This window comes from Agelaius tricolor, unplaced genomic scaffold, assembly GCF_023055355.1.
Source record: "Agelaius tricolor isolate 1412-34295 unplaced genomic scaffold, bAgeTri1.0.p SCAF_3, whole genome shotgun sequence".
In the NCBI taxonomy this organism is placed as follows: Eukaryota; Metazoa; Chordata; class Aves; order Passeriformes; family Icteridae; genus Agelaius; species Agelaius tricolor.
Window position 1 is genome coordinate 39,852,922 of NW_027269263.1, and position 25,771 is coordinate 39,878,692.

The 25,771-nt window shown below is 35.1% G+C and overlaps 1 protein-coding gene across 1 annotated transcript in view; it reads right to left on the reverse strand.

Annotated features, from left to right (window-relative positions):
* Nucleotides 1–25,771, reverse strand: part of ARID2 (AT-rich interaction domain 2) — a 93,475-nt gene that overhangs the window by 30,358 nt on the left and 37,346 nt on the right. Inside the window, exons 4-8 of the mRNA XM_071423554.1 lie at nt 9,423–9,556; nt 8,439–8,657; nt 5,457–5,524; nt 638–704; nt 303–553 (exon numbers count right to left, since the gene is read on the reverse strand). Coding sequence (XP_071279655.1) covers nt 303–553; nt 638–704; nt 5,457–5,524; nt 8,439–8,657; nt 9,423–9,556 — 739 coding nt within the window. The remainder of the gene's footprint in view (nt 1–302; nt 554–637; nt 705–5,456; nt 5,525–8,438; nt 8,658–9,422; nt 9,557–25,771) is intronic.

Below are 25,771 nucleotides of genomic sequence, written 5' to 3' on the forward strand. Positions count from 1 at the left end.
TATAGACTGCAGAACTTAACAAATTCCTTTCTTCTCTTTGGGAAACTAAACTGAAAATTATACTTTATGAATATCTTCTTATGTCCCTACATCATCAGTCTTCTTCATGTGATTCGATTTTAGCAAATGGACACATACAGTCGTACTTTAGTTTTGGCCCTGAACACTTGTTTTTAAAATGCTGATTACAAATTTAGAGAATAATTTATTTCCTTCTCCATCCAATGATAATAAAAAAAAATAATTGACACTACTGCTTTTATCAATTTATATCTGAATTTTTCTGTTTGAAAGCACATTACCTCTGCTGCAATATTTCCCAGTGTGTCAAGCCCCAACTGCCGTAGAGAAATAAAGTGACTGTGAGCAGAGAGTAGCAGGAACCGAAGACAAGTACGATTAGCTGCCAGAAGTTTAACATTTCCCTCTTCAAAAGAAAGATTTCGTAAAATCACTGCTATCTGAAGTACCCGCTGCCCTTCAATATCATTAATGCCCAATTTGCGAGGTGGATGAAATAAGGATTCCCAAATCCATTCTTCTGATGGAATATCTATGAAGTAAATAAATATATATTAGTCCTTCCTTTGCTCGATTTACCAACTTGCATGTATTAAGATTAGTCAAGATGTCTCACCTTGAGATTTGCTTCTGTCAGAAATTAGATCACGAACTTCAATATCCTCAACAATATCCTTCCAAAACTGAAGAAAGAATTAAAAATACTTAATTTCTAGGGGCTATTTCTTAAAATATTAATTACTTGTATTACTATGTTAAAATATCGAAATAATATTAAAATAACTGTTCTTTAAAATTTCCTAGTACCTTGATTCATCTGATAGTAACCAGAAGTGATGATAGGCAAGACGTTCAGTACTTTATATAAAGAAATTTTTCCCTTCAAGCACCAGAAGTATGCAGTCATGATCAACCAACACTACCAGAGAAGTGCTTTGCTGAAGCACATGCTGCAACTATGGGGCAGTTTTCCATATATCATTAGAAATACAGCAATTCCAAGTGGAAAAAAAGTACAGGTCATCCTCCTTCATCTCCTACAAACAGTGATTACCTAAGGCAGAATAAAGTGACTCGTCCCACTCTCAACAGATCTTAAGACTCCTGCAAGAAGTTACTATTTGGAAAGACTTTTAAAAGCTGCTGCTGTGTTTCCTACTTCATCATAACACACTAAAAAGAGAGAAACAACCACCACTATCACAAAAAACCTTTATGAATATAACCAAAGCAGAACACTTCAGCAGGCTGGAATTCAAATTACTTTACAAATTTATGGCCTGGTCTGTAAATGGTTGTTTTGTTGCTAGTCCTGTTGAAATTCAAGAGTTAATCAAGGAATTAAGTTTTGCAAACTAACAAAAATACATAGTGTGATGTATAATAATATAAAAATATATAATGATATATGCATTCTAATGTGTATATCTGAACAAAGATATAAACCTTCCTTTGACTAATAAAAATTTGTACATTTCTTTGACTCACTAATGAAATACCATTCCTCTTTTGACTATAATCACAGAATAAAACCACCAATAAATCTGGATAAAAAGGGGAGGATGGGAAGTACAACCAGCTGAACAGCAGGAGAAATTTTGCTATGCAAATGTAATTACTAAATTACAGCATTCATACCAAGCTTGACACTACTATTTTCTTGACAAATACAATACTACAGATTTTCTAAATTGGAAGGAAAAGAATTTTATTTTCACTGCAATGTTGCTAAATGGCGTCCAAGTACTGTTTAGTAAAGAGGATTTACTTGCACAGAAAGGATTATTACCTCATTTTAGCAAAGACAAGAACAGCTAGAAAAACATCTTAACTTCTTACTGTTTGTGACAAATAGATTTTTGTAATTAATACTGAAGCTATCACCAAGAGCCACAGAAGATGAAGGCACGCAGGCAAAATTCTGTTACAAGGGAGCAGGTGTAACATGACAATTTTTTTTTCCCCCCAAAGGAACAGCAAAAGTGGAAAGAAACAATGAAGCTTTCTGGGAATTAATTTGAAAAATACATAGCACAAAGGCAACAAAACATCAGTCTAGCATCCCAAGCAGTTATTTATTCCCTACTATGAAGGACACCTGCAATCTAATACGACATATTAATAGAAATGAACAAGATGGTGCAAAAGAAATGGACTTTATCACTAGTTATTTATATATATATATTTAAATCATGGACTGCTGATAGAAACAAAGCTAAAACCTGGAAGCAACCAAACAGACATCCAGATACTAAGATGTAATGGACAAAGGTAAAGAACTTGATTCACATTCAAAGCCTGATCACTGTCAGTACCCAAGCTCCTTTGGAAAAAAATGCAAAGGATTATACAGAATCCACTGCAAATAAGATCAACCAAATGACTGTCCATAAAAGCAATGGAGATGTGAGTCCACAAAACAAAATGCACCAATGGTATGATGACTTATTGTTCAAGAAAAATATGAGAGCAACTGGAGTCAGGTCAGCTTGACAGATTACACAGGGAGACAAGGAAAGTGATGTTTGAAAAGTATTTCAGGTATTTAAGTGCATAAGGATCTCTGCGCATTATCTGAGAAAGATTCAGAGGATAAATGCACAGTAAATAAAAAGAAAATTATATTTATAGAAAGAAGTTGGGCAACAAAATTTAAGAAATCACAAAATAAAGAAGAAAATCAGAGAAGTAAGTAAGGCACAAGAACTGCATGTATGTGGAGTTTGGAGCTCTACAGCTAGAGGAGGCCTCAAGTAGTCCAAGGACGTGAAATGCAAATAATTTGACTGAAGTAAACAGAGACGAACGGTGCATGAAGAAATGTAATGCAATTTCTCATGCACTACACATCAGACACTAAGTAGCTGCTGGAGACATGAAAGAAATACCTGGAAAAACAGCTAAATCTATCAGAAAATAAACATACTATATAAACGAATCACTCTTGAAAGCAAACTATACTCACAAGTGAACCTTGGTAACGTGAGGATAGTCAAAGCTAAGTGAAACAGTCAAAATGGGAAAAGAGGAGAAAAAATCTGAGCACGATGCCATCAGAGCTTGGGGATGGGGACAACAAAACTAACAAGGAGACATACAAGATGACTGCCTAAATGCCAGTTGTTCCAATCCCTAAGTAAGGACACACAGTCATTCCTGCTAGACATTTAAGCTTATTGGGAGTTCGAGGAAAAATCAAGAGGGAAGAATGCCACAAATTAACATAGCTGTAAGAGACAACAGCAGGTTCAACTTAAATAATACTCCAATTTGGACAATTAATGGAACAGATTCACTGACTAGTAAAAACATTTGATTCAGTTTAGAAGTAATTTATGTAAAAAGTGAGAAGATATATATGTCCTACTGCACTTAAGATAATGAAAAACATAAATTTTTCAAACAGTCTTATATAATGCAGTAAGGACTGGGGGGGAAGGGAAAGAAAAAAGAAAAGAAAGGTAATTGATTCCCTTGAAGTTTAGTATAAAGAAACACATTGCTTTTCATCTTTACCTTCAACTGACAGAACAGTGATACTGGAAGACACCACTAACACCAAAACGAACAAACAAAAAAATGAAGATTTAAAAAAAAAATAATATGAACAGTGAAAGGAGTAACTTACTTAACAGCTGTTCTTTTTTTCTTAAAACTGCAAAAGCACATTTAAAAAAAACCTGAAAACAAACACCAAAACCAGACACACAACGTCTGTGCTGACAACCAAATATCTCTCTCCTACGTCAGGAAGCTCCCATGCTTCCCCCAACTTCTGTTTTGACATAGCCACAGCTGCAATACAAAATAAATTACTTCCAGTAGTAAGGTCAAACAAATGCTTGCAGTGAGATGCTCTGAAAAAATCTGAATTCCTGGCATTAGAGATACTTTTACATGCGATGTTAAGTTTTTCACATGCTTTCCGAGTATTTCTGCCATGCTGTCAGCAGTATTTCACTACAGAATGGTACTATAAATGTTGTAATGTCTAAAAATAGATCTTGGAGAGCATCCAAGTGTTTTATTAGTAAACCTTATTGCAGTTACAGGAGTTCTACTTAAAACTTTGTTAAAACATTTATAAGAACCACCTGCCCTTATAACAATTACTTAAATTTATATAATCAATATGTAATACATTAGAATACTGTGTAATTTCAGATGTTTACAGATCAAGACATGGTGCTTGTTGCTGCTCTAGATCAGCAACAGCCTGTGACAGCTTAGTGGGACATCAACACGTAAGTGCTAAGTACTTCAAAAAAAACCAATCAACCAAACTATCCAACCCACAACCTACAGTACTTCTGGACATACTTCTTCAGTGGAAAAGGGAAATCTTGAAGATTGTGAAACATAAATTTTTACACTTAATTTTGGCACACTTGAATCTCATTTTCAAGTCCATATACTCACAAATATGAGAGCTTAGCTTTCTTGGTTTTAAGTTTACTTAGGAAATTTTGATTAGGCAATCTTTACACTGGTATTTCAACAATACTTATCAATTAACTAAAACTACTATGGTCCAGCTTGTTCCCAAACTGAGTTACATAAAAATAAAACAAAAGCTAAATGGAGACAGCTCCCAACAAATATTGTTCTGTAATACTGGCAAGATATTTCAGTATATAAAACAATTATGGAATTGAGCAGAAATCTGCCTTTATGAGGAACTCTGAAGATTATCTCTTCACATTTTTATTTAATAAAAAGCATAAGGTATCCAAATATATTTTAATCTAGCTTTCTTCTATTTTAGCCACATAAATCATCACTTGTAATTCAATTCAAGAAATCACATGTCATAGTAAATATGCTGAAATATCCAATCTCTTTCATCTATAATGCATGCTCTTATTCACCTAAAAAAGTTCATCTAGAATAAATAACCATTTGTACAAAGAAACTTTAGTTCTATTTTTACTTCATTTCACTACTTGCACAGTAGCTCATGCCCTCTAGTGGAAAGATTAAAAAAGCCTTCTGCAAAAATAAGTTAAAGTACTATTAAATACTATTAAAGTATTTCTCATAGCTTCTTATGCTGTGATCTTAATTTTTATAATTCACAATGTTTCTGTAATGATCATTGCAGTTCAAAGCGAAACCCAACACAGCATGGTTGCCTCTTGGTAAATATGCTGCCCAACATCCCTTTTCTTCACACACATTAGTTTCCTTATAAAAAGAAACATAATAACTTTTGTTCATTTGCCTATACCTATTTTTTTCTTAATACACTTCTTCCTACTCATCCCAACATTTTAAGACAACTGTGACATAGTGTCCTATTATATTTAAATCAAAGTAATGAAGTTGAGAGTAATTTTAAGGACATATGCTAGTGTATCTTAGAACTTTCAATCTTTTTAAAGGATTTGATATCCACCACACGCAGTACAAAATTATTTTAGTAATTTTTGATTTACCTTAACAAAATCTCTATCAGTTTTCTCCTTCCACTCTTCTCCAAATACAGCAGAAAATGATCCTAAAGCTTTAAGCACAAAAAGCATTATTTTAGTAAAGTCTTTAAAAATGAACATTTTTTTATTAGTCCACAAACTAAATAAAGATTCAAGAACACTATAGACTCTTCCAGTGTTTCCTTTTGATCTTAAAAATACCGCACAAACTAGCTGAAATGTCTGCTGTCATTTAATTAACAGCTATTGCAAAATTACAGTGTAAATTGAAAGTAAGGAGTTCATAAGGAAAGGCCTAGTTTGTGAATCCTGTAAAAAAAAAAAAACAACAACTTTTCCAGGAGAAAAACTTCTCCAGTGGAAACTTTTCCAGAGTTCTTTTCCAAGAGTCAAGTTGACTGGTCTGTTTTCAGCCTCACATCAAGAACTGTTTTCCCTGCGCACTGTGTAAGCACAAACACTACTCTAGTAATTAAACACATTCCCACTCATGTTTTCTAAAAAATAGTCGTAAGATTTTGACAGTGCTCAGTTCAAACTCAATATTTAACCAAGACCAGTAATAGATGTTCTTGGCTGTTTGACTGAGCCACTACCACAGCTTTTGTAATCATCACTCCTTGAAAGCAGTTACGACTCAGTCAATCTGATTCAAATGCTGAATCAATCTAAAAATACTCTCTCTTGCAATATTTCTGTAATGAACTAATAACACATTTCAGTTAAACATTTTGGTTCATGTTTTCTTATTTTGTACAAAATGCTACAAATCTCAATTCCACATCAGCTTTCAATTCACAGAATCCAATCCAAGGCCTTATGCAGCTCTCCAAGCTGAATATGCTATATAACCCCTTGGGGTTGCCCCATGACCTGCAATCCAACTGTCATCTTGAAGTTTAGGAGGGAACTGGAGGGAAGCTGATGACATATTTTATTACCCTAAAAACACTATAAATAATAACAATTATAAAACCTTAATTATAGACAAGAAAAATTTAAAACCTGTATTAAATTAAGTTAATCAGCTATTTTTTGTTGCCATCTAACATTACTCTGGTAGGATTTTCATAATGCCTGAATTTACTAACTAGAGAACTCATTTATTTCAGCATGAAACCTGGCAGATTTACCTTTATTATTTCTACTATGAAACCACATCAGTATTTCAAATTGAAGTTCCATGCTTCAAAAATAAGTAAATATACCCCTGCTGTTTCTTTCTCCCATTTGTCCCAATTAGTCCTCCTAATGCTGCTAGGACATTTCCCTGGATTTATCCAGAAGACACAATCATGTAATATAAAAATGAAGTTTTTCCCAGAAAATGAAAACAATGAGTTTATTACATGCTCATCATTACTCCCAGCTTTACCTCAAATATTTTTCAAAAAACACTAAACAGACAAGCTATGGAATAAACCTGTTCTTCAAGTTAAGAACTCCAGAAGACACTGTCTGCCCCTACAACATAAAAAAAAAAAATCCTTAAATAGCAATACATAATTCAATTAAATTATTTGCAAATTCCTAAATCAATATAAGTTTCACCAAGAGAATGTGGGAGTGATGGTAACCTCAAAAATTTAGAGAGCAAGCATTCTGGAATCATACAGAGGACTAAGTTTCCCTTTAGCTTCCTTTCAAATATTTTCCTTTGAAAGTTCTTGTGCCTGGACTAGATGCAAACACTAAATGACCAAGTTCTAACCATATCTGAAGGACATTGAAAAATGTACAAATTTTCCAGAAAATTTGTAGAAAAAGCAAGAGAGAAGCTGGAGGACACTAATGCAATACTGGGGGGAGAATGGGAAAGCTACAAATCCATATGTAAAAATGCCAATTATTAAAAAAACCCAACTAAACCATATACAACGGCGAACACTGGTTCTTCCCCAGCATTTTAAATCAGAATCTTTGACATCCCATACTATGTTTGTGCTTACACATGCAAAGGAGATTTCTACTCAAACAGATATGATCATCTACATTATCAGACTTAATTATGCTCGGCTGAAAAGGCTCATTTGAGCAATTTTTTCTGGAAGTTATTTCTGAATTTCAGTATTAAAAAACCAACCAACAACCAACCAACCAAAAACCCCCACAAAACCAAAAAAACCAACAAAACCAACCAAACCACCCACAAACAATACCCAAATTCACAAACAAACAAACAAACAAAAACAACAAAACAAAACATTAAAACCAAACCAAACTAAAAAAGCCCAGTACATAAACATGTTAAATCCTTCCTCCTCACCACCCCAAGATAAAAGCTATGCTGTTATGATTTTACAATGGTTTAGGTTAATTTATGTTTTGCTCCTCTCTTGACAGGAGGCCATTAACAAGGAATTATTAGGCATGGAGGCATTTTTTTCACACTGAAGAAAATCTGAAGAATTTATCTGATATACTTTAGTATTTTGAAGGTATCAACTCTCATTTAAAATTTATGTGCTAGCATATTAAGTAATTCTGAAAATCTGAAAAAGACTTTTCTCCCCTGAGTTTTATAACCTGAATTTCACTGCAGTTAAATGTGTAGTGAAGTATCAGGACAAAAATGTTAGCATGTCATTGTTTTCAGACTACCTTGACTTAAATTTTAAATATGCATTGCCATTAAAAAAGAATTACGGAAACTCAGCATGGTCCTACAAATTCAAAAGGAAACAGTAATACACTACAAAGAGATGGAAATCCAGTGCTGTAAATTTAGCATCCTGAACAACTGAACTTCACTATCAAAAAACTAATTCTTACATTTCACTAACCTGTTAAATAGATTTTTAAGATTTCTAACTTAAAAGGTATTTGTTACATCTGATAAAACCTGTAATCATAGACAAGATAAAGAGGAAAAACTGGATATATTACTGTGAAGTAAGTTATTAACATTTTAATTATCATGAGTTGTGAAAGATGCTACAACAGGTATGGATGCTTTCTGTTGCAAAAATGTTGCTATATACTTACTGTCATCAAACACCCCAGCATTTGCAAGCAGTAAAGTGATGATTTTAGGGTCCTTTTCAAGCTGCATAACATGCTTGCTTTCATTTGAAAGAAGAGTACACACATTAATTGCAAAGTCCACTTCATTTGGGAGTCCAGATAACAGTGAAAGCACCAACTTATTATAGTCATTTGGTGAGTTTAAGTCCATAGACAGCCCATAGCTTTGACGAAGATAATCTAAAAAAAAAAAAAACCCACAATCAACAACATTTTCACAGCTACACTCAATCTTGAAATGATATATAAAGCAATATTACTGTAAGTAAGAATTTGGGAAAAGTTTGTTTATAAATTATCGCCATTTTAAACAAGTTTTCATAGTATTCAATGTATTTTTTGTCTGGCAAAAACATGGAACACATTTCATTTTGCTGTGTACCTTTCTAGTTACATATCAATTCTTCTGCCAGGTCCAGAATGCAACAATGTAGCATGTTCTCCCAAAGAAAAGCTTACAAAACAGAAGCTTTAATTAAAGCAGAATGGAATTGTAATACAATTTGAAGTCAATTTCTACACAACAAACTACACTTCCATTCCACAAAGCCCACCAGCTTCTGATTTAAAGCTTAACTAATTGTAGGCTCAATTCAGGTATTTGACTCTGTGGAGAAATTAGAGATTGAAAGAAACACAGTGCAAATTTTCAAGGTAATTTTTTTCAAGACGAGTAACTACACAGCTCTACTAATTAGCAAGAATAATATTTGTAAAGAGGAGAAATAGCTCATGGATTTTAATATTTGTTTTGTTCTGGTTCACAGTGGAAAGGTTTTGGAGTGTATTATACTAATCATTTCACTGTCCTACAGATTTGACGGTTTTAATGCTATTGCAAATTTATCTATGCACTATTTCTGTAGCCTGTCAAAAAAAAAAAAAGAAACCAAAAATGCACCCACACACAAGAAGGAAACAGCACTTTCACTCTCAAGAATTTACCTGACACGCTGTGTTGCTGGTAGTTATAGGAAGTTGGAATTGCACCAATAGGAAGTTGTGGCTTTGGATTGCCTGGTTGTACCTCATCATCCTCCTCTCCAAAATGATGGACTTTTTCATACTTTTCTAGATAACTGAAATAAAATTATAAAAAAAAGTGGTTTTAGTGCAGCTAAATCTTTTATTCCAAAAGCAGAACTTCGAAAGGAAGCAATCTGGGAACACAAAGATTTACTGGAAACAATAATCAAAATGCTGAAAAACAAATGCTGAGTCAGACTGACAACAGGTGACAGAGAAATGTAGATATGCATAATTACTCCTTTATATACCAATTTTTTCACATTTTTCAAAAATGTTACTTAGATAAATTGCATCAAATTGCTCCCCTTTGTGACTAAGACTGTTTTTCCCAAATCAACTTTTGCTACTCAAAATAAGTCTGCAGGTGAAAGCATCATAAAAACTACTCTGTACTCTCTACCAATACATATACAATACCAATACCAAGGTCAAGTCCAGAAAAAAATACTTATTTCTTTTTGCCTTGTTTAAAGAGAAACTGTACACTAGGTCTTAACAACTACACAAGAGTAAGAGACTTCAGGGATTCCAAGGGCAGCAATTCAGGAACTTGAGAGCCATAACTGCAGCTAGTAACCACTGGAAATCCCTTTGAACCCATTAAGAAAAAAAAAAAAAAGTTGATGTACCGTACAAAAAATGGACTTTAAGCACAGAACCTATATATACAAAAAGTAAACAGTCAAGCAGCTTGATAAATTAATTACCTCAATGACAGTCAAATTAGTATTAGAAATGTAACTTACAGAACTTTCTACACTCCAGTATATAAAGTCAATTTAAAATACCCACTGTAGCATTAACTTCGCAGTGATATATAGTTGAAAATCCTTCATGAAATTAAGTCAAGATCAAAGCTGCCTAAATATACAGATTTTAACAGTGCTGAAAAATGGCAATACCAGGTCAATAAAATAATAATACTGTAAAATCAGAAAATAATTTAAAACATTTGTATTTCTCTTTGTATATGCTAAAATATTTACTATATGAGTAAGCTTTTGTATAATGTTTGTCAGTAGACACTGAAGTAATTAATTCATGGTAAATCAGAGAGATTTTAAGGAAATAGCATTCCCACTGATCTCTGAGGATTATTTCCCATTCATTAGATTAGTAATTATTTCATGAAGTGAGGTATCAATGACATAACCATACCTTTTAATGTGTTAGCAAACAATTTTTTCTTAAGAAAAGGGCACATTTCAGAAGAAATGAAAGACATCAGAGCTAATAAGGCAAATGATGCTGTACTGTATCACATGCAAATACCATTCATGTCTGACTAGAGTTCAGGATATTCCAAGTACTACATATGCTATTGTTACATGAACCACTGCTATAGTCCCCTCCTTATTACATAAACTCGAGTCAGTTAAGCAAAAATCTTCCCTGCAAGTCATTTGCTTTTAGCCTTTTTAAAGGACTAAAAAATTACACTTAAATATGGTTGCTTTTATCTTTAAACTAAAAATACTCATTTATGTGAGTTAAACTTCAACCGAGTATCTGCACAGAAAGTAAAACCTTCTAAAACTGTTTATCAGTTTTTAAAGTCATAGCTCAACCGTGTTCTAAAATCTAAACCCTAAATTTTCTCTTCCCCTACATTTCCTTACCCTTTTATCCCACTTCTCTCTTTTAGCTTACATCTTATATCCAGATGAATCAAATCTTCAATCCAATCCATTTTAATTAACAGAGCCTGTGCATTTATGGTCAAGACCAGAAAGAGCAGTTGACCTTCCCTTTTTCTGTCCCATCACTCACTCTTCAGAGAGCTCATTCAGAAAAGTAGGAGGATTCTACATTGGCTTTCCAGGCATTTTGCAAACTGAGCAGGGGTCAGATGAATACTAGCTCTGGTGCAGGAGTACATAGCCAAGGATGCCACATGTACCGTTTCTACACTGGCAGAAGCTACACTGCTGTAGCTTGTCTAGTAAAAGCTGGGGCTAGAGCTAATTTCCTTGTATTTGCTGGTCTGAGTCAAAGCTTGAGCTTAAAGCAGTTTCATTATTGAAATAAAATTTCATAGAAACATTTAATAAGATAAAGTAAAAATACCTATACAGAAACACATATGGTACTCAATCTGCAAATTATTCTGGACTTGTCCATTCTACCAAGACTGAACATCTATTTAGGCATTAAAAAAAGTGCTGTATATATCATAAAATAATTCATGTTGTTCCATAGTGTTATATGGAGTATATACACTTAACCTTATGCTTTTTATTAAAGCCATATTCCAGGAAAGCTGAACAATATGAATATCCTAGATGTTCTCCTCTGTTAATATCCAATTTATTAAAATGTGTTAAAACACTTCCACTGAAAATAGAAAATTTCTAAGTTCAAGAACTTACTTCCTTTCTTCCCCCTCTGAAAAAAAATTTAGGTACATATTAAAAGACCTCTGCACACTAAAATGGTCATCATTTTTTCAGTGTTGAAAACGGTCATGAAGTTCTCACAAATGTCTTATTAAGCATTTCACAAGAAACCAGGATTCAAATTACTTTTAAGTGATGATCTAATCTTTCCCCATGCCAATGCAAGGACTGACTTCACTTTACTAAATTCTGAGCTCTTTACGTTGTTATTCAATTTACTCAGGTTCTGCTTCTTCAAAGAAGAATCCTCCTTTCTTATCTCACCCCAAACTACCAAGTTTGACAAGGAAAAGTTGAAAACTTAACAAAATAAAGCCCTCAATAATCCCAAAGCATCAATTACAAATGCTAAACCCTGCCTTCCTCCCACCCCATGGAAAACCCAAACCTCAGACCAAACAACCAGAAATACATTCCCCACCTCTAATACACTTTATTCTCTTTAAGATACTCCTAGTATTCAGGGAGGATGATGCACTATTTGTCAATCCATTGTGTGTAACAGCACTGTAATACTAAATTTCAACTATAATAACCAGACTGTAATAGACTCTTCAGTATGATTCCTTTATGCTACAAAAGTACCAACTGTTTACAGACAGCTATACAGACCTCAATCCCCCAAACATTCCTTTTGTTTCCTGTAGAGAGAATGCACAGCCTGGAATTTCAGTGTAGAGAAGACACTTTGTAAAATTAGCTTGTACAGGGGCTTTACTAGTCTTAAATTCTAATCTGAACAGTCTGGCATACAGCTACTATGTAAACAGCAGAGCAGTTCAGCATAAACACGTCTTGCTCTAAATACACAAGAAATTTAAAAATAATAAGCAGAGCTTTTCTATTACTGAAAAATAGTTGTGCAAATGCTCATATATTATAATCAGTTGCAATGGCTAATTTCATGCTTCAAAACAACTTGGATCTGTAGTTATAAGCTAGAAAGGTATACTTTGGTCACAGAAAAAGGTTTTCAGGAATTCAAAATGCTTCCTTAATTTCACAAAGTCACAGGCAGTATACATCAGCAATAACAGTTTTCTGAATTTCTCTTTTAGTTTCAATACCAACTGAACAATTAGATCCCAACAAAGAAAGATGCAGCTAGTATCTACAAAAAAGAATTAAAGCAACTAACTAAATTAAAGATCAGAATTTAATTGCTAATGAAACAAACAATGTATACAGAATAGAAAAGTTTTTTAAAAGTCTTTAAAAAAAGCCCATTTAAGTACTATGTTGAAGCCTTGGTAAAGATGGAATATTAAGAAATACTTCCTTCTGTACCCGTGTAGAAAGATGCTCCACACTGTTAGCATGGCACCCTGAACTGGTGGTACCCATTGGACACATGAAACAAAATATTCAAGAAACTGAAATGCAATGAAACCCATTTACAACCACTCTTGGCTTTTCAGCTTGGATCACTCCTCTGTTCAGAGAGGTTTAGCTTAAATTAAATAAAGAAATAAATGGAAAAATAAATAAATCTTTTAAAAGCTACACACCCCAAACAAAACCAATACCATCACCACTCCCCAAAAGCAACAAAACACACACACACAGCTCTGGTGAATAGCCATAACAGGATATGCCAAGTACTGAAAAATAGGAAAATACGTGGGCAACCAGAGACAGACATGTGCAGACCAGCTACTTTTTGAAGGGCAAGTAATTTCAATGTTTTCTGAAAACCTGAGTTACTTTCAGGATCTCTTGACTTGGAAATCAAAAGATCATATCTCTTTAAAAATCAAATTCATATTACTCATTCTGTTCCTCTGACAGCAATAAGTCACTTTGTTCCATTCAAGTCTGTGAGAAAAAAGTTCTCTGAAGAAGAGTAATATTTTTGTCCATGCAAAATACTTATTTAGTAACAACACAGGTTTTTTTTCAGCCCAGTGATTTTTAGGCTTGTTTTCAGATATTTAGGAAAAAATACTAACAAAAAGAAGCCCACACTAGGTACATCTAGGGGCATGTATAATTTACTATAAACAGTAGCCCTGAATGGGCTTAGAGTATACCAGAAACTGGTTCATGTAACAGTATAAAACATCTGGCTCATTTGGATATTTCTGGCTCCCTTTACCAGGAAACAATAAATGCACCAAACTATATATTAAGCTAATGTCTGGCAAAACACGACATGACCTATCAGAGTCCAACTATCAGCTCCCTTCTTGCCTTTTTATTCAGCTGAAGAGCAAGCAGGTACCATTTCTACCACAGCTCTCCACATCACCTTTTTTGGAACTATATTTCTAACAGCATTGCTAGTGGGAGACTGACAGCATGACCTTGCACCATTTCTGTTTGCCCATTATGATGCAAGACAGACACACTCTTCCTGCTCATTCACTTGTACTCCCTCTCCCTCTTTGCAATACTATTGACAACAACATCCTAGATAATCATGAGACAAAATCATGACTGTAATAAGGATTTCACACTATTGAAAATTCCAATTTGTATTACTTTAAGTGAGAAGTGTTGCATATAGTCTCTCTTTGCCCCTAATTCGACATGACTCTTGTTCTAAACTCAAAAGGACTAAGGAACCCATGACAAATCACGAACCTGTGGTGCCAATCAAAAGCTGCAACCTTTTCAAAAATACACCATCTTTATTAGAAAATCCATTGCAGTCCTACAAGCTTGAATCTATGCCTGATACAGTCACTGGAAAATCCAATCCATTTATGAAGCCTAATAGCAGGCAGTATTTTAATCCCATAGAAGGCTGTTTCTCAGCAAGGCCAAAGCATTTAAACTTGACTCTGCTGCTGGCACACACTGTGGAGACTGGTGCCACACATTGAAATGAAAATCCTGCTTAGAACTTAACTGCTGCTTAACTTAAATGCTGCTGCTGCAGCTGCTCCAAGTAACGTACCACTCATTTACTCATCTCATAGATGTTCACTTACTAAATTCCTGTCCCAAGAATTATTCTAAGTAGTTTCTGAAAATGGCAAACACAACAACTTGCTACATAGCTCTGCTCAAACTTTTAGTGTGCACCAACAAACTGCCTCAAATTTGATTTCATGTCTAAGTGTTTTGCCAGTGTCACCAGCAATCTTTTCAGGTTGGTTTTTTTCCCCCCCGGCCCTGAGGGCACCACTAATTCCAATTCAACAGTTAAACCCAATTATTGTCAGAACTGATGCTTGCAGCTGAATCATTCAAAACCAACATTTGCATTTTCCATCTTCACCTTGTCTACCTCAGAAACTGACTATCTCACATAAGGTTTCCAGTGAAACATTGCACATGTGATTCTCAGCATTGTTTGTTTGATTTCTGGTTTGTTGTGACCACCTAATAGGACAGGCTGACAAATCAAGACTCTCAATGCTGCACGTGGCCAGCATGCCAGACAAATATGAAACTCCAATAGCTGTGCTTTTCAAATACCTGGTGGAGTGTCCCACAGTGTGCATGCTGGATACTGTCCCAACCAGCCTGCACTGGCCTGTTTGGAATGAGGTCCCATGTGGGCCCATGAGACCATACACACCATACCAGGGGTTCTACCATGCAGCCTCCACCCTGACAGGTTCTGTCACACTTCAGGAGAACTGTGCAAACTCAGAAGGCCTTGTGCAGATTAAACAAGCCCGTTATACACAATCACATACAAACTATAATTACATTTACATGGAATTTAAATATGTTAGACTTTAGTGCCACATTTTGTAACACAAGACTACATGATAGATGGTCCAATTTGGTTGGATTTTGGTTATAAAATTCTTATCCTACCAAGAAATCTTTGCAAACAGAGGAAACCCAAATACATGTCTTCATGAAGTTCTGAATCTTTTCCAAGGCAATCTTTGTTAATCTTTGTTGGAAGTAAGTGTAAAAGTTATAAGCATCAGCAACTCTCCAAGTTTCACTTTATTAGACATTACAAGAATAAAAAGATTCAATGCTTCAAAGAAAAAAAATAAATCATTCAAGTTAATGAAAATACCTTGTTAGTATCTATAGGAACACCAAGAGGAAAGAAATTAAGATCCTATTTCATGTTTTCATACTCATAATGCTCCAGCTTAGAAGGGAAATAATAAAAGACATATTATCAGCTAACTAAAGTGCTTATGCTGGAGAGCAGTTTCAAAAGACTGAGGTGGCTGGAGGATGACATCAGTCTCTGAAGAAACTGCACTACCAGCAACCTCAACAGATTCTAGATAAATACATTGCTATGTAAAGCTTGTCTTAATTTATTTTTCAGTTTTATTTAAATGCAATCTACTTGTGATCCACAGCTGTGGTCCAGACTTCCTTTACAGGAGTAACTCTTCTACTGTATTCCCACTGCTTCCCAAAAACAATTCAAATACAGCATCACCTCTTACTGCTTCAGTGGCTGTTTCATCAGACCCACTGGGCTTCACATCCAGGAATATCTGAGCTGTACAATTACTAACAGTATTAATTCTCCAATCTTTATCTTTTCAACAAAGGCAATTCCCAGACGTATTCCTCTTACTAATACTACAGTCACTCTGTTTCCATCTAGGATGACAGCTCATCAAATTTCAAGTATAATTGCAGTCTGAGTTTAGCTCTTCAAGCAAAACATCAGAACCCTCTAGATTTGTTATTATTATCTCCATCACATTTTTACAAATTCTTGAGAAACCCCAAAGTTAATCTATTTAGAGAAATAATGTACAGAACTGTCTAGATTTCTCCACAGTGCCTGAACACAAGAGTATCTGAATGGCAAAGCTTCACTAATACAGATAGTACCACAACTTCAGAACTCCTGTAGGCCCATGCAGGAAATTTTAACTAAGCATTGTGTGGTGTGCCCATAGCACAGCGACTGCACACAACATACTACTGCCCACACCAGTCACCTTATTTCAGACCATCACCTAAATTCCAAATACCAAGACATCAGGAAAGCCACTGTAACAATTTCAAGTATTCATATATCCACTGCAAAGCTGGCAGCAATACAAATGAATACCTCTACACAGTAATATGTATTGTGACAGTAATAATAAAATTTTCAACTAAATACAGCTTCTGACATAGCATTAGTTATAAATAGCATGTCTTGTAAAACAGTCTGCACAGAATGCTAAAACATGCTCTCAGTCAACACTATTTAGGTCACTAAGTGAAGTATCAAGATAAATACTAAAATAAAAATAATTTGTTTATGTGGATTCCTTCACAAACCTATCCTAGGCCTGGGTGGTGTTTTGCCAACAGATGCGTTTATCTGGTAAGTGTATTTAACAAGAATATATTAAAAAATATATAAAACATGTACTTAATTTAAATAAAAAAATCAGAACAAAGTTATCACTCCTACACAACCTGGGAACTTAGAACACGTTTAAAAGATGGAGGTTTCCATTAAGAAATAGTGGCTTATATTTTGTCAAATACCAAAGCTAAAAATCTATTAGATACTCCCCAGATCAGAATCAAGCAAAAGCACATTAAACACATTATAGACTTTGAACACCAGATCTTAATGACCACATGTTCTGAAAGTATGTCCTGAGACAAGCAACTACAAATATGAAGACATTTTAATGCAAATACACAAGTACACATTCAAAGTATGTAATGTACGAAGCTATGTAACTTTCATAATGGTGAACATGAATAGGTGTTAAGCTGGCCTATATAAGTATCCTACAAATATTTAATTACTCTATGAATAAAAACTACACATATTATAAACAAGTATAGCTTCACCTGACCATTACTTCTCTTATTATTTAATTATTATGAAATTTAAATTGGAGAAATACTTTGTGTGTGTGTGCATTCAGGTAGCACAAAAGAAAGCAGAGAAAGAAACACTTGTTACAGCAACACAACATTCTACTAGAGCACAAACTGAAGAGCTGTTCTCACCAAACAGGAAATTTCTATGGCAATTTTGTCCTAGGTTTTTTTTTTTCCAAATTCAGGATGCAAGCTGGCCTTGTAGTACATATGATTAAGAAAGTTATTCCCTTTGGTTTTTTTTGTTTCACAGCTCCATTATCAAGCCAGTAGAGAGAGCCAGTATTTTTTCACAGGGACAGTTTACTTTCAGACTTTCTGGGACTTCATTACTGTTTTCAGAGAAACCTCACTAGGGGGTTTTGTATGCAAGGAATAAATTTTTTAATTTTGTGCCTGATAAGCATTACACTGAAGTTATTTTCACAACAATAATGCCCTGAATTTATCCCATCAAGAATTCCCAATTCTTTGACTTTCTCTCAAACCCTTATAAATAACACAGCTCGCTATATTATCACAGACACTAATAGTTACTTACCTTGTCTTGCCTATGCAGAATAAATTTATCCTGCAAAGGCATAATCTGGCAAAATGCCATAACACATGAACAAAATACATATCACATGCTTACAATTAAATTACACACTTTCTCAGAACACTTTGCTAAACTGGAATCTGGCTCATCTGCAAAGACTTGGAACACTCCTTTTCAACCACAAATACTTATCTTGCACATTTTTGAATTTAGGAAGTTTATACACTTTTCAAACTGCAGTAGTAAGAAAAAATACTCTTTGAACTTGAGAATAATTAAAATTATTAAAAATCTGTAACACCTCATATTTTAAAATATTAAAAAGATTTAATTTTTTAAAATAATTGAAATTATTAAAAATCTGTAACGTCAAATATTTGTGTACTTCACTAAGTCTGCCAACAGAAATGCTGCTTATGGATATTAATCAAACACCACTTACAAAAAACATGTCAGCTGTTTCTAGGATGAGGTATGGAAGTCCAGACTATACACAGTCAAAGTACTATCTTAATTATTGGAAAATGGCCCTTCCCCCCTGGCCTATTATTAATCCATACTCTTTGCTGCATTCTGGCAGTGCTTTGACAAGAAGGGCCAAGAGGTTCCCGTAGCAAGCCTGGTAATTAGAAGGATATTATACATGAGTACAATAATTGTAGATCTAAATCTCTTGAAAACGGCAGTCTAGAAATAGCTTTTCTAGATTTTGGCAATTGCTCTAGCCACCATGGTAAACATTTCCACAATACTTCTTTCAGTGTTATTCAACAGTTACTAAGAAAATCCCAGAACCATAAAACAGAGAATAAAAATATAGAATTTACTGATTCCTAATGCTTGTAGTCTGTTTCTTAAACTTATTGAGTCTACAAGCATTTATTAAAGACTTATAGCCATGCCATTTTATCACTTCACACAGCTATCTGTAATTTCACCATTACTTTCTGCACAGATTTGGCAACTTTAACAGTTGCACTTTTCTGCCTTCATCACAAACCAGTCTTTTCCTGCAATTACATTCATTTACAATTTCTCTGCCAAACTGTATTCCCTGCTCTGACCACATAATCAAAGTACATGTACAAGTTTACATGTCCTTATTTATGTGGTAAATCAAACAAAATACCAACATTAATTAATTGCTGAACATTCTACCAGGGATTAAATATTCATTAAAAAAAAAGAATGGAATAAAAAAAAAAATCTGAATAAGAGGATACTGCTGGGATTCTGCACACTAGGAACATAAATTCTTTAAGGTGCAGGTGGAGAGGAAAAAGCTTGGGAGCAACTACTTTCTTTGTCTCAAAATCTTCCCAGAAATCAGTTTGTAAAAACGAATGCAATTGGACCTTCATAAAAATACTCAACCTAAAAATATCTGTATGTTTCAAATAAATACAAACCTACCCACATGGAAAGTAAAATAATAATGATAATAATGACTAATCTTACAATTTTTGATCACCTAACAATATGCAGTTATATGGTTTAAAGTATCCCAGTGCATTTTGAGAATGCCAAGTGCAAATTTAGAAATGATGATAAAGAGGTAACGTATCGATTTAGCTGTCGAAAGCTGTAGAGGCTACACATCTATACCAGTAAAATCAACAGTGCTGTGAGCATTCCTGTGCATGGTAATGAATTGCCTGCACCACTAAACTGTTAAAGAAGTGCTCGAAACAACCAATTAGCATTCTTTCAAGCAATTTGAAGGTACCATTCAGAGAGCCATCCTTGGTATAGGGACCATTCCCAGAAGTAATTTTGGATATAACCACCCTGTTTTGGGACTAGGACTACGGGCGTGAGCCATGTTATGTCAATTAGCCTGAGACACACTTAATTCACTAATATAGATATAGCCAGAGAATCACTGAATGCTACACAGATGGCCTCTAGCTTAACGCTAATTCTGATAAAGCATGAGGAAAGCAGAATGACAGATGAAGTGTCACTCCTTCAGAAAACATTTTACAATAACCAACACAATAATCATGAAGAATTTATAAGCATTTTCTTTTTGCTTTTTATAACTGCAATGTAAAGCCATTAGAATATATACAAAGATAAAAGAAAGACAACAAATAGGCATGATGAATACAGATACAGCCCAAAGATCAGATTTCCTGTTGGAAAATATTCATCTCCGTCACTGAAGATAATCATTGCAAATTGCTTTAAAGGCAGAAGGAAGAGAATTTTGGAGTATTAGAATGAAAAAAATAAACCAACAGCTCTACTTTTAACAACTTACAAATCTAACAAATTACTTAATGAGAAGGCTGTTGTGAAATACATAATAAAACCACTCAAACTCTAATGTTATATAAAACAGATACAGACACTAAAAATGTGTCGAGCACATTGGATGAGAAATTCTTCTTTTATAGGAAGGCTAAAAAAGAACACCTCAGTATCAACTGTGTTCAGGTATTAAGTATCAGAAAATGCCTGGAGTATGTATAGTCCCTGCTGGTGGTCTGGGGTTTAGAGGAGATAAAACCTGATCCTCCACTGTGGATTACCCAGCCTTTTCAAATACTGCGTAAACCCAGTAAGGCTTATTGTATTTCTAGTATTTTGAATGGAAATAACTTCTGGGAAGATAAATGCCCTGCAATAAACATACTGTGTACTTTTTCAGGAGACACAGGTTAGGGACTTCTAAGACTGAAGGAAGTTCATTATGGTTAAAGCAACAAAGTCACATGGTATCTGTATTAAGCAATATATGTATGTAATATATGCATGTAAACAAACGTTTTCCTAAAAAATCATCCAGATGTTATTCTTTCTTACCTCAGAGCCTTTTACACTCCACATAAATTTGAACAGTTCTGAAGGCTACCATCAGGTTGGCTCTGAGCAACTTGATCTAGTAAAAGATGTCCCTGACCATGGCAAGAGGATATGTGTGTAGGGTATGTGTGCCATGGACTATATAGTTTTTAAACTCAACGCATTCTATGATTCTGCATTATTACAGCATACAATTGACTGGATTTGCTACTTACATTTTCTTTACCCTTCCTTTTGACTTCTACAGTGTATAATATCTCTTTAAAACAACCAGAATTTAAAAACTAGCTAAAAATTCAAAACAGTGTAGAACCACAAAAAAAGACACTTTACTTAAGTTTCCAGCTAGACCAGCATATGGTGCTAATCCCTTTCTTTAAGTACTCAATATTCTGAAACCAGGCTACCTCAGTGTCACATAAGCTCTGGACACATTTTGAAGGTTCTTTTTCAGACCAGTGCAATCTTCTACCAAGAGGCAGAGCTCATTTCTACAAAAGAGCAAACCTTCTCAGAAATAAATTTCAAATAAGAAACTAAAAATAAATCTTCAGTATTTTCTGCTCACATGTAACAGCCATGCTCTGCAACAGATGGGGAGAAGAGTAAATCCTTAAGTAGCATAGAAAGCATTAAGCCAGTGACAACATCCAATCCCCTGGAAAGACTGTGACACAAGGAACAAACCACATAAAGCACCTTCTTTATGAAGTACCTTAAGATGATCGGAGAGCAGTTGAATTTTACATTGCTAGCTACTGTTTTATGAAGTTATCTAACACTTGAAATAAACTGGCTGATGTTGTAGCACCATCAACAATGTAGTTACAAGATTTTTCAAGTTTAGCAGGCTGTAGAGGGAGCAGTACCTGCCAGCTGATGAGGGACAATGGTAATCCAGGACACACTGAACTGCTGATGTCAGATCCCAAAGTAGTTTAACAGTAATTTCTCCTAACAGTCTGAAATCCATGTCTTACACAAGCTGTGCTGCACTTGACAAATGTGAATATGGAATAGAGCCCATATCCAGATTTTGCATCACTTGTGCAAGCTGCCCTCTGTCTTCACCACTAAATATGCAACTGAGCTTGTCTGGTAGTTTGGAGGGTGTTGTTTAGTTTGTTGTTTGGACTTTTTGTAATGGACCAGAGGCTCTAATTCATGCCCCAAGTAACCTGAACATTCCTTCTGGGTAGCTTCCTTTGGGAAAAATATGGAAAGCATCATTAAATATTTTTAAATGTTTTAAGCTCCTGGGAGCAGGGGCATACCAGATGAATTACAACAAATTTATGCAAGATAGACAAGCAACTAACTATGTTTCTGGGCAGCTAGTTTTTATAACACATGCATGATTTCAAAACAACATACTATGGCCACTATAGAAAAGAGATTGCTTTTAAAAAGAAGATGTAAGTACCCTTAGAACTGTGTGTATCAAGTTGCATTCTAGCAACATAATCTCACAAGTATTTTGTCACGCTATAGGAAGACATAAAAAGAATCTGAAAGGACAAAAACAATTGAAGAAAGGGGTTTTAAGACTGTAAAAACCAGTGAGATATTGTGGAAGGAGGACGCTAATTTAGGAGATAAAGTGAAGACTGGGAGAACTCTATACTCTCCCTTTAATGCACTAGGCTTATAACAACAGGGAAAGAGCATCCAGAAAACAAATCAAAATGAAATTTCCCAAAGTCAGAAAGTGAACTTAAATAAGTTAGCAAATCAGATCCTACATGAGAATAAAGCACATGCCAGCCAAAGAGCAGAGGAGAAGGAAGGCTTTGGGAAGAAGCTGCTGGCAGCATGCACAGTGGCAGGGAAGGGAGGCTGCACTGGCTGTATGGTCGGCTGCAATGTGCCTGCAGTAGCTGACCCCGTCAGAATGCACAGACAGAACTTTTCGTATGGTACAGATTAAGAGGAGGTGAAGGAGAAATGAAATGACATTTACTTTCAAGGGAAACAGAGGAAGATTATAAATACTAACAGATGATGTAGAAGAGGCTGGAGAAAAAGCCTGGCAATTTCCCTCCCAGATGCTTGAAGTTACTATAATGGCATAACAGAATAATCAGGTGAAGGTGAGCACCATATTCCTGGCTTCCTTCCCCAGCCCTGTTAATGACTGCTCTCTAAACATTAAGAACTAGAGCCATTTCACTTTAAAAACTGTGAAGGGAGGGAAAAGAAGATAAAACCAATAAACCAGCAGTAATATCAAAACCATGCTTTGCCATAGGCCAACCAATTTTGTATAGGTGATTCTGCTTTTAAGTGGCATTTGTAAAAAGAGGACAATGATATGAAGTAATATACACAAGGCCTAAAAGAGCTAGATACTGCTCAACTGGAGTAGCTTATTGGACATAAATCTAAATACGGTAAAAAATGTCTCATCAAATGAACCTCCAAATCTTTTCAGGTTTGGAAAGCTATTAAAAAGACCAATGGCAAAAATTGAAGTTTACAATGATTCCAAAGCTTTAATCAAATCTCCAGCCCCAAAAAAGGTGGGTGGAGAGCAAAAAGATTGTTGGAAACCTTTCTTCAGCTTCCTGTCTATGATTACAAGCTTGTACTATCCTTGAGATGTTTTTTAAGTAAAATAACTGAAAAGTCTGAAGCGTAAAGACAATGAAAAGATAACATATCATTTAAGTTTTGCAACTGCTGACTAAAATTAGGAAATGATAAAAGACAACTTCAGTAATTTCATGATGCAACAAAAAACCCTGTTATGGCAGTGATAACATCATCCCTGCACTGTTGCTGCCTATGGGATGAGCATGAGCAGTATGAAACAGTACATGAAGAACCCTAAAATGGCAGTTGTTTTGTTTTTAGTTATGTATACATCAAAATGATGTAATATTATGAAATAATGATCTCCATCCAAAAAAGAAACCATGAACATCAGAAAGGCAAATTTCAGTTGTTATTTTATTAAGACATCAATGAAACAACTTGAATTTTGTGAGGAAAAATCATGTCAAAAGGAAGCACAAGGAATAACTACACTTTTGACTAGAAAAGAAAAAAACATGTAAAATATGGTATGCTATTGTAACATACAGTTAAATGCAATTACAGGAGTGCTTAGAATTTGTCTGACCTCACACTGGGTAGGATAAAAAAAAGCCTATGACTAATAGCCTGTGGCTAATCTAGTAACAAGGGACTCTGGCTAGCTAATTAGCCCTTTGCAAACAAAAAGATAAGGAACAACCTGAATTCCATAAAAAGTTTTAATTACAAGCATGCCATAAAATTCTCTCCCCACCATGAAAGTAAACTGAAAATGTAATTTCGGTATCATCCACATTTCTGCAAAGCATCTAACTTTTTTATTACCACACCACTATCCCTAGAAATCCATGGAATTAGAACTCCAACAACCTCAGACTTGTCTACACTAGAACCGTATTAGCCTTTCTTAAGCAGGTTTTTAAACTGTGATGTTTAGCAGGCGTCAGTCACGGTGTGCTGCAGTGTTAGGCACATTGCACTTAAACACACAGAAGTCCATTTGTCAGATATTGACCTGAGTTTTATCCTCAGACGAGCAAACTTACATAAGGTGCTGACTTGTAGCTGCAGATAAAAATCAGACAACTGAAGCCATCACCATCCAGCTGCTTGCCCCTCCCTGCTGACAAATGTGGCTGTTGTCAAAGAAAGGCATCTGATGCACCCCTGAATCAGCTCATGAATCACTGATGCTTTCAGCTGTGTATTCAAGAAAGCGCACACAATTTCACCTGAAAACAGTTAGATGGCTGGAGAGCTTATTTATATGCACATCTGACATCACCACTTGGAAAGTGGGACAAACGTAACATAATACCTCATAACAGTAACAGCTTGAGCCAGATGATTTCTATTACTGTGTGGCTGCCAAAACCAATAGCCTCCTCTACTGGTTCAGAACAGGCCCTACCAGTACTCATTCCTACACTGTGCAAGTGACACAGCTTGAGTTTATGCAGATTACATGAGTTATACCACACATTTCTTATAAAATCTTGTGGACTACTTGGTATATATTAGTTCAGATAACTTTATATTTCTTTACAATTTCTTTACAATTTCTATCACAGTTTTATCATACGGAGTCAGGAAACAATAGATACAGCTGTAGTTTCTTACTAAGTTCCTTCCTTGAGCCAGAGGTTTTTCCAAACAGGAGGTGCCACAGCCCCACAGGGATGTCTGTACTCCTGCTGCAGAGGCACAACCTTCATCCAATCAGCCAGGCTGCCCACACAGTAATTAAACTACACAGATGTGGAGGCAAAGCATGAGCTAATTTGGCACAGACCTCTTCTGTATTGACAAATTCAGGAGGGGGCAGGGTAGGAGCTTGCATTTTCCACCTTACCATGTCTACAAATCTATACAAAGAGTTGCATCAGCAACCTACAGAGTAATTCACCCTGGATTATGGCACTGGCAAGAGAAGGAGGAGTAGGAAGACAAGCCATCCAGCTTAAAATAAGCACTATTACATTGAATCTAGATTTCACCCCAACTTTGTCAAATAACACTAGGTGACACGTGCTTCCCCTGGCTTTTGTTGTTACTGAGGAATGAAGAGATGGTCTTGGTTTTAACCACTCTGTTTCTCTTTTTAATTGCCACAGCCACAACAATAATAGATTCACAGAAGGGATGATGCTTAAAATAAAACTTGTAACCATGTATTTATTCCCATTGACCCTCACTTCTTGGGGCCTTATAAGGATCAC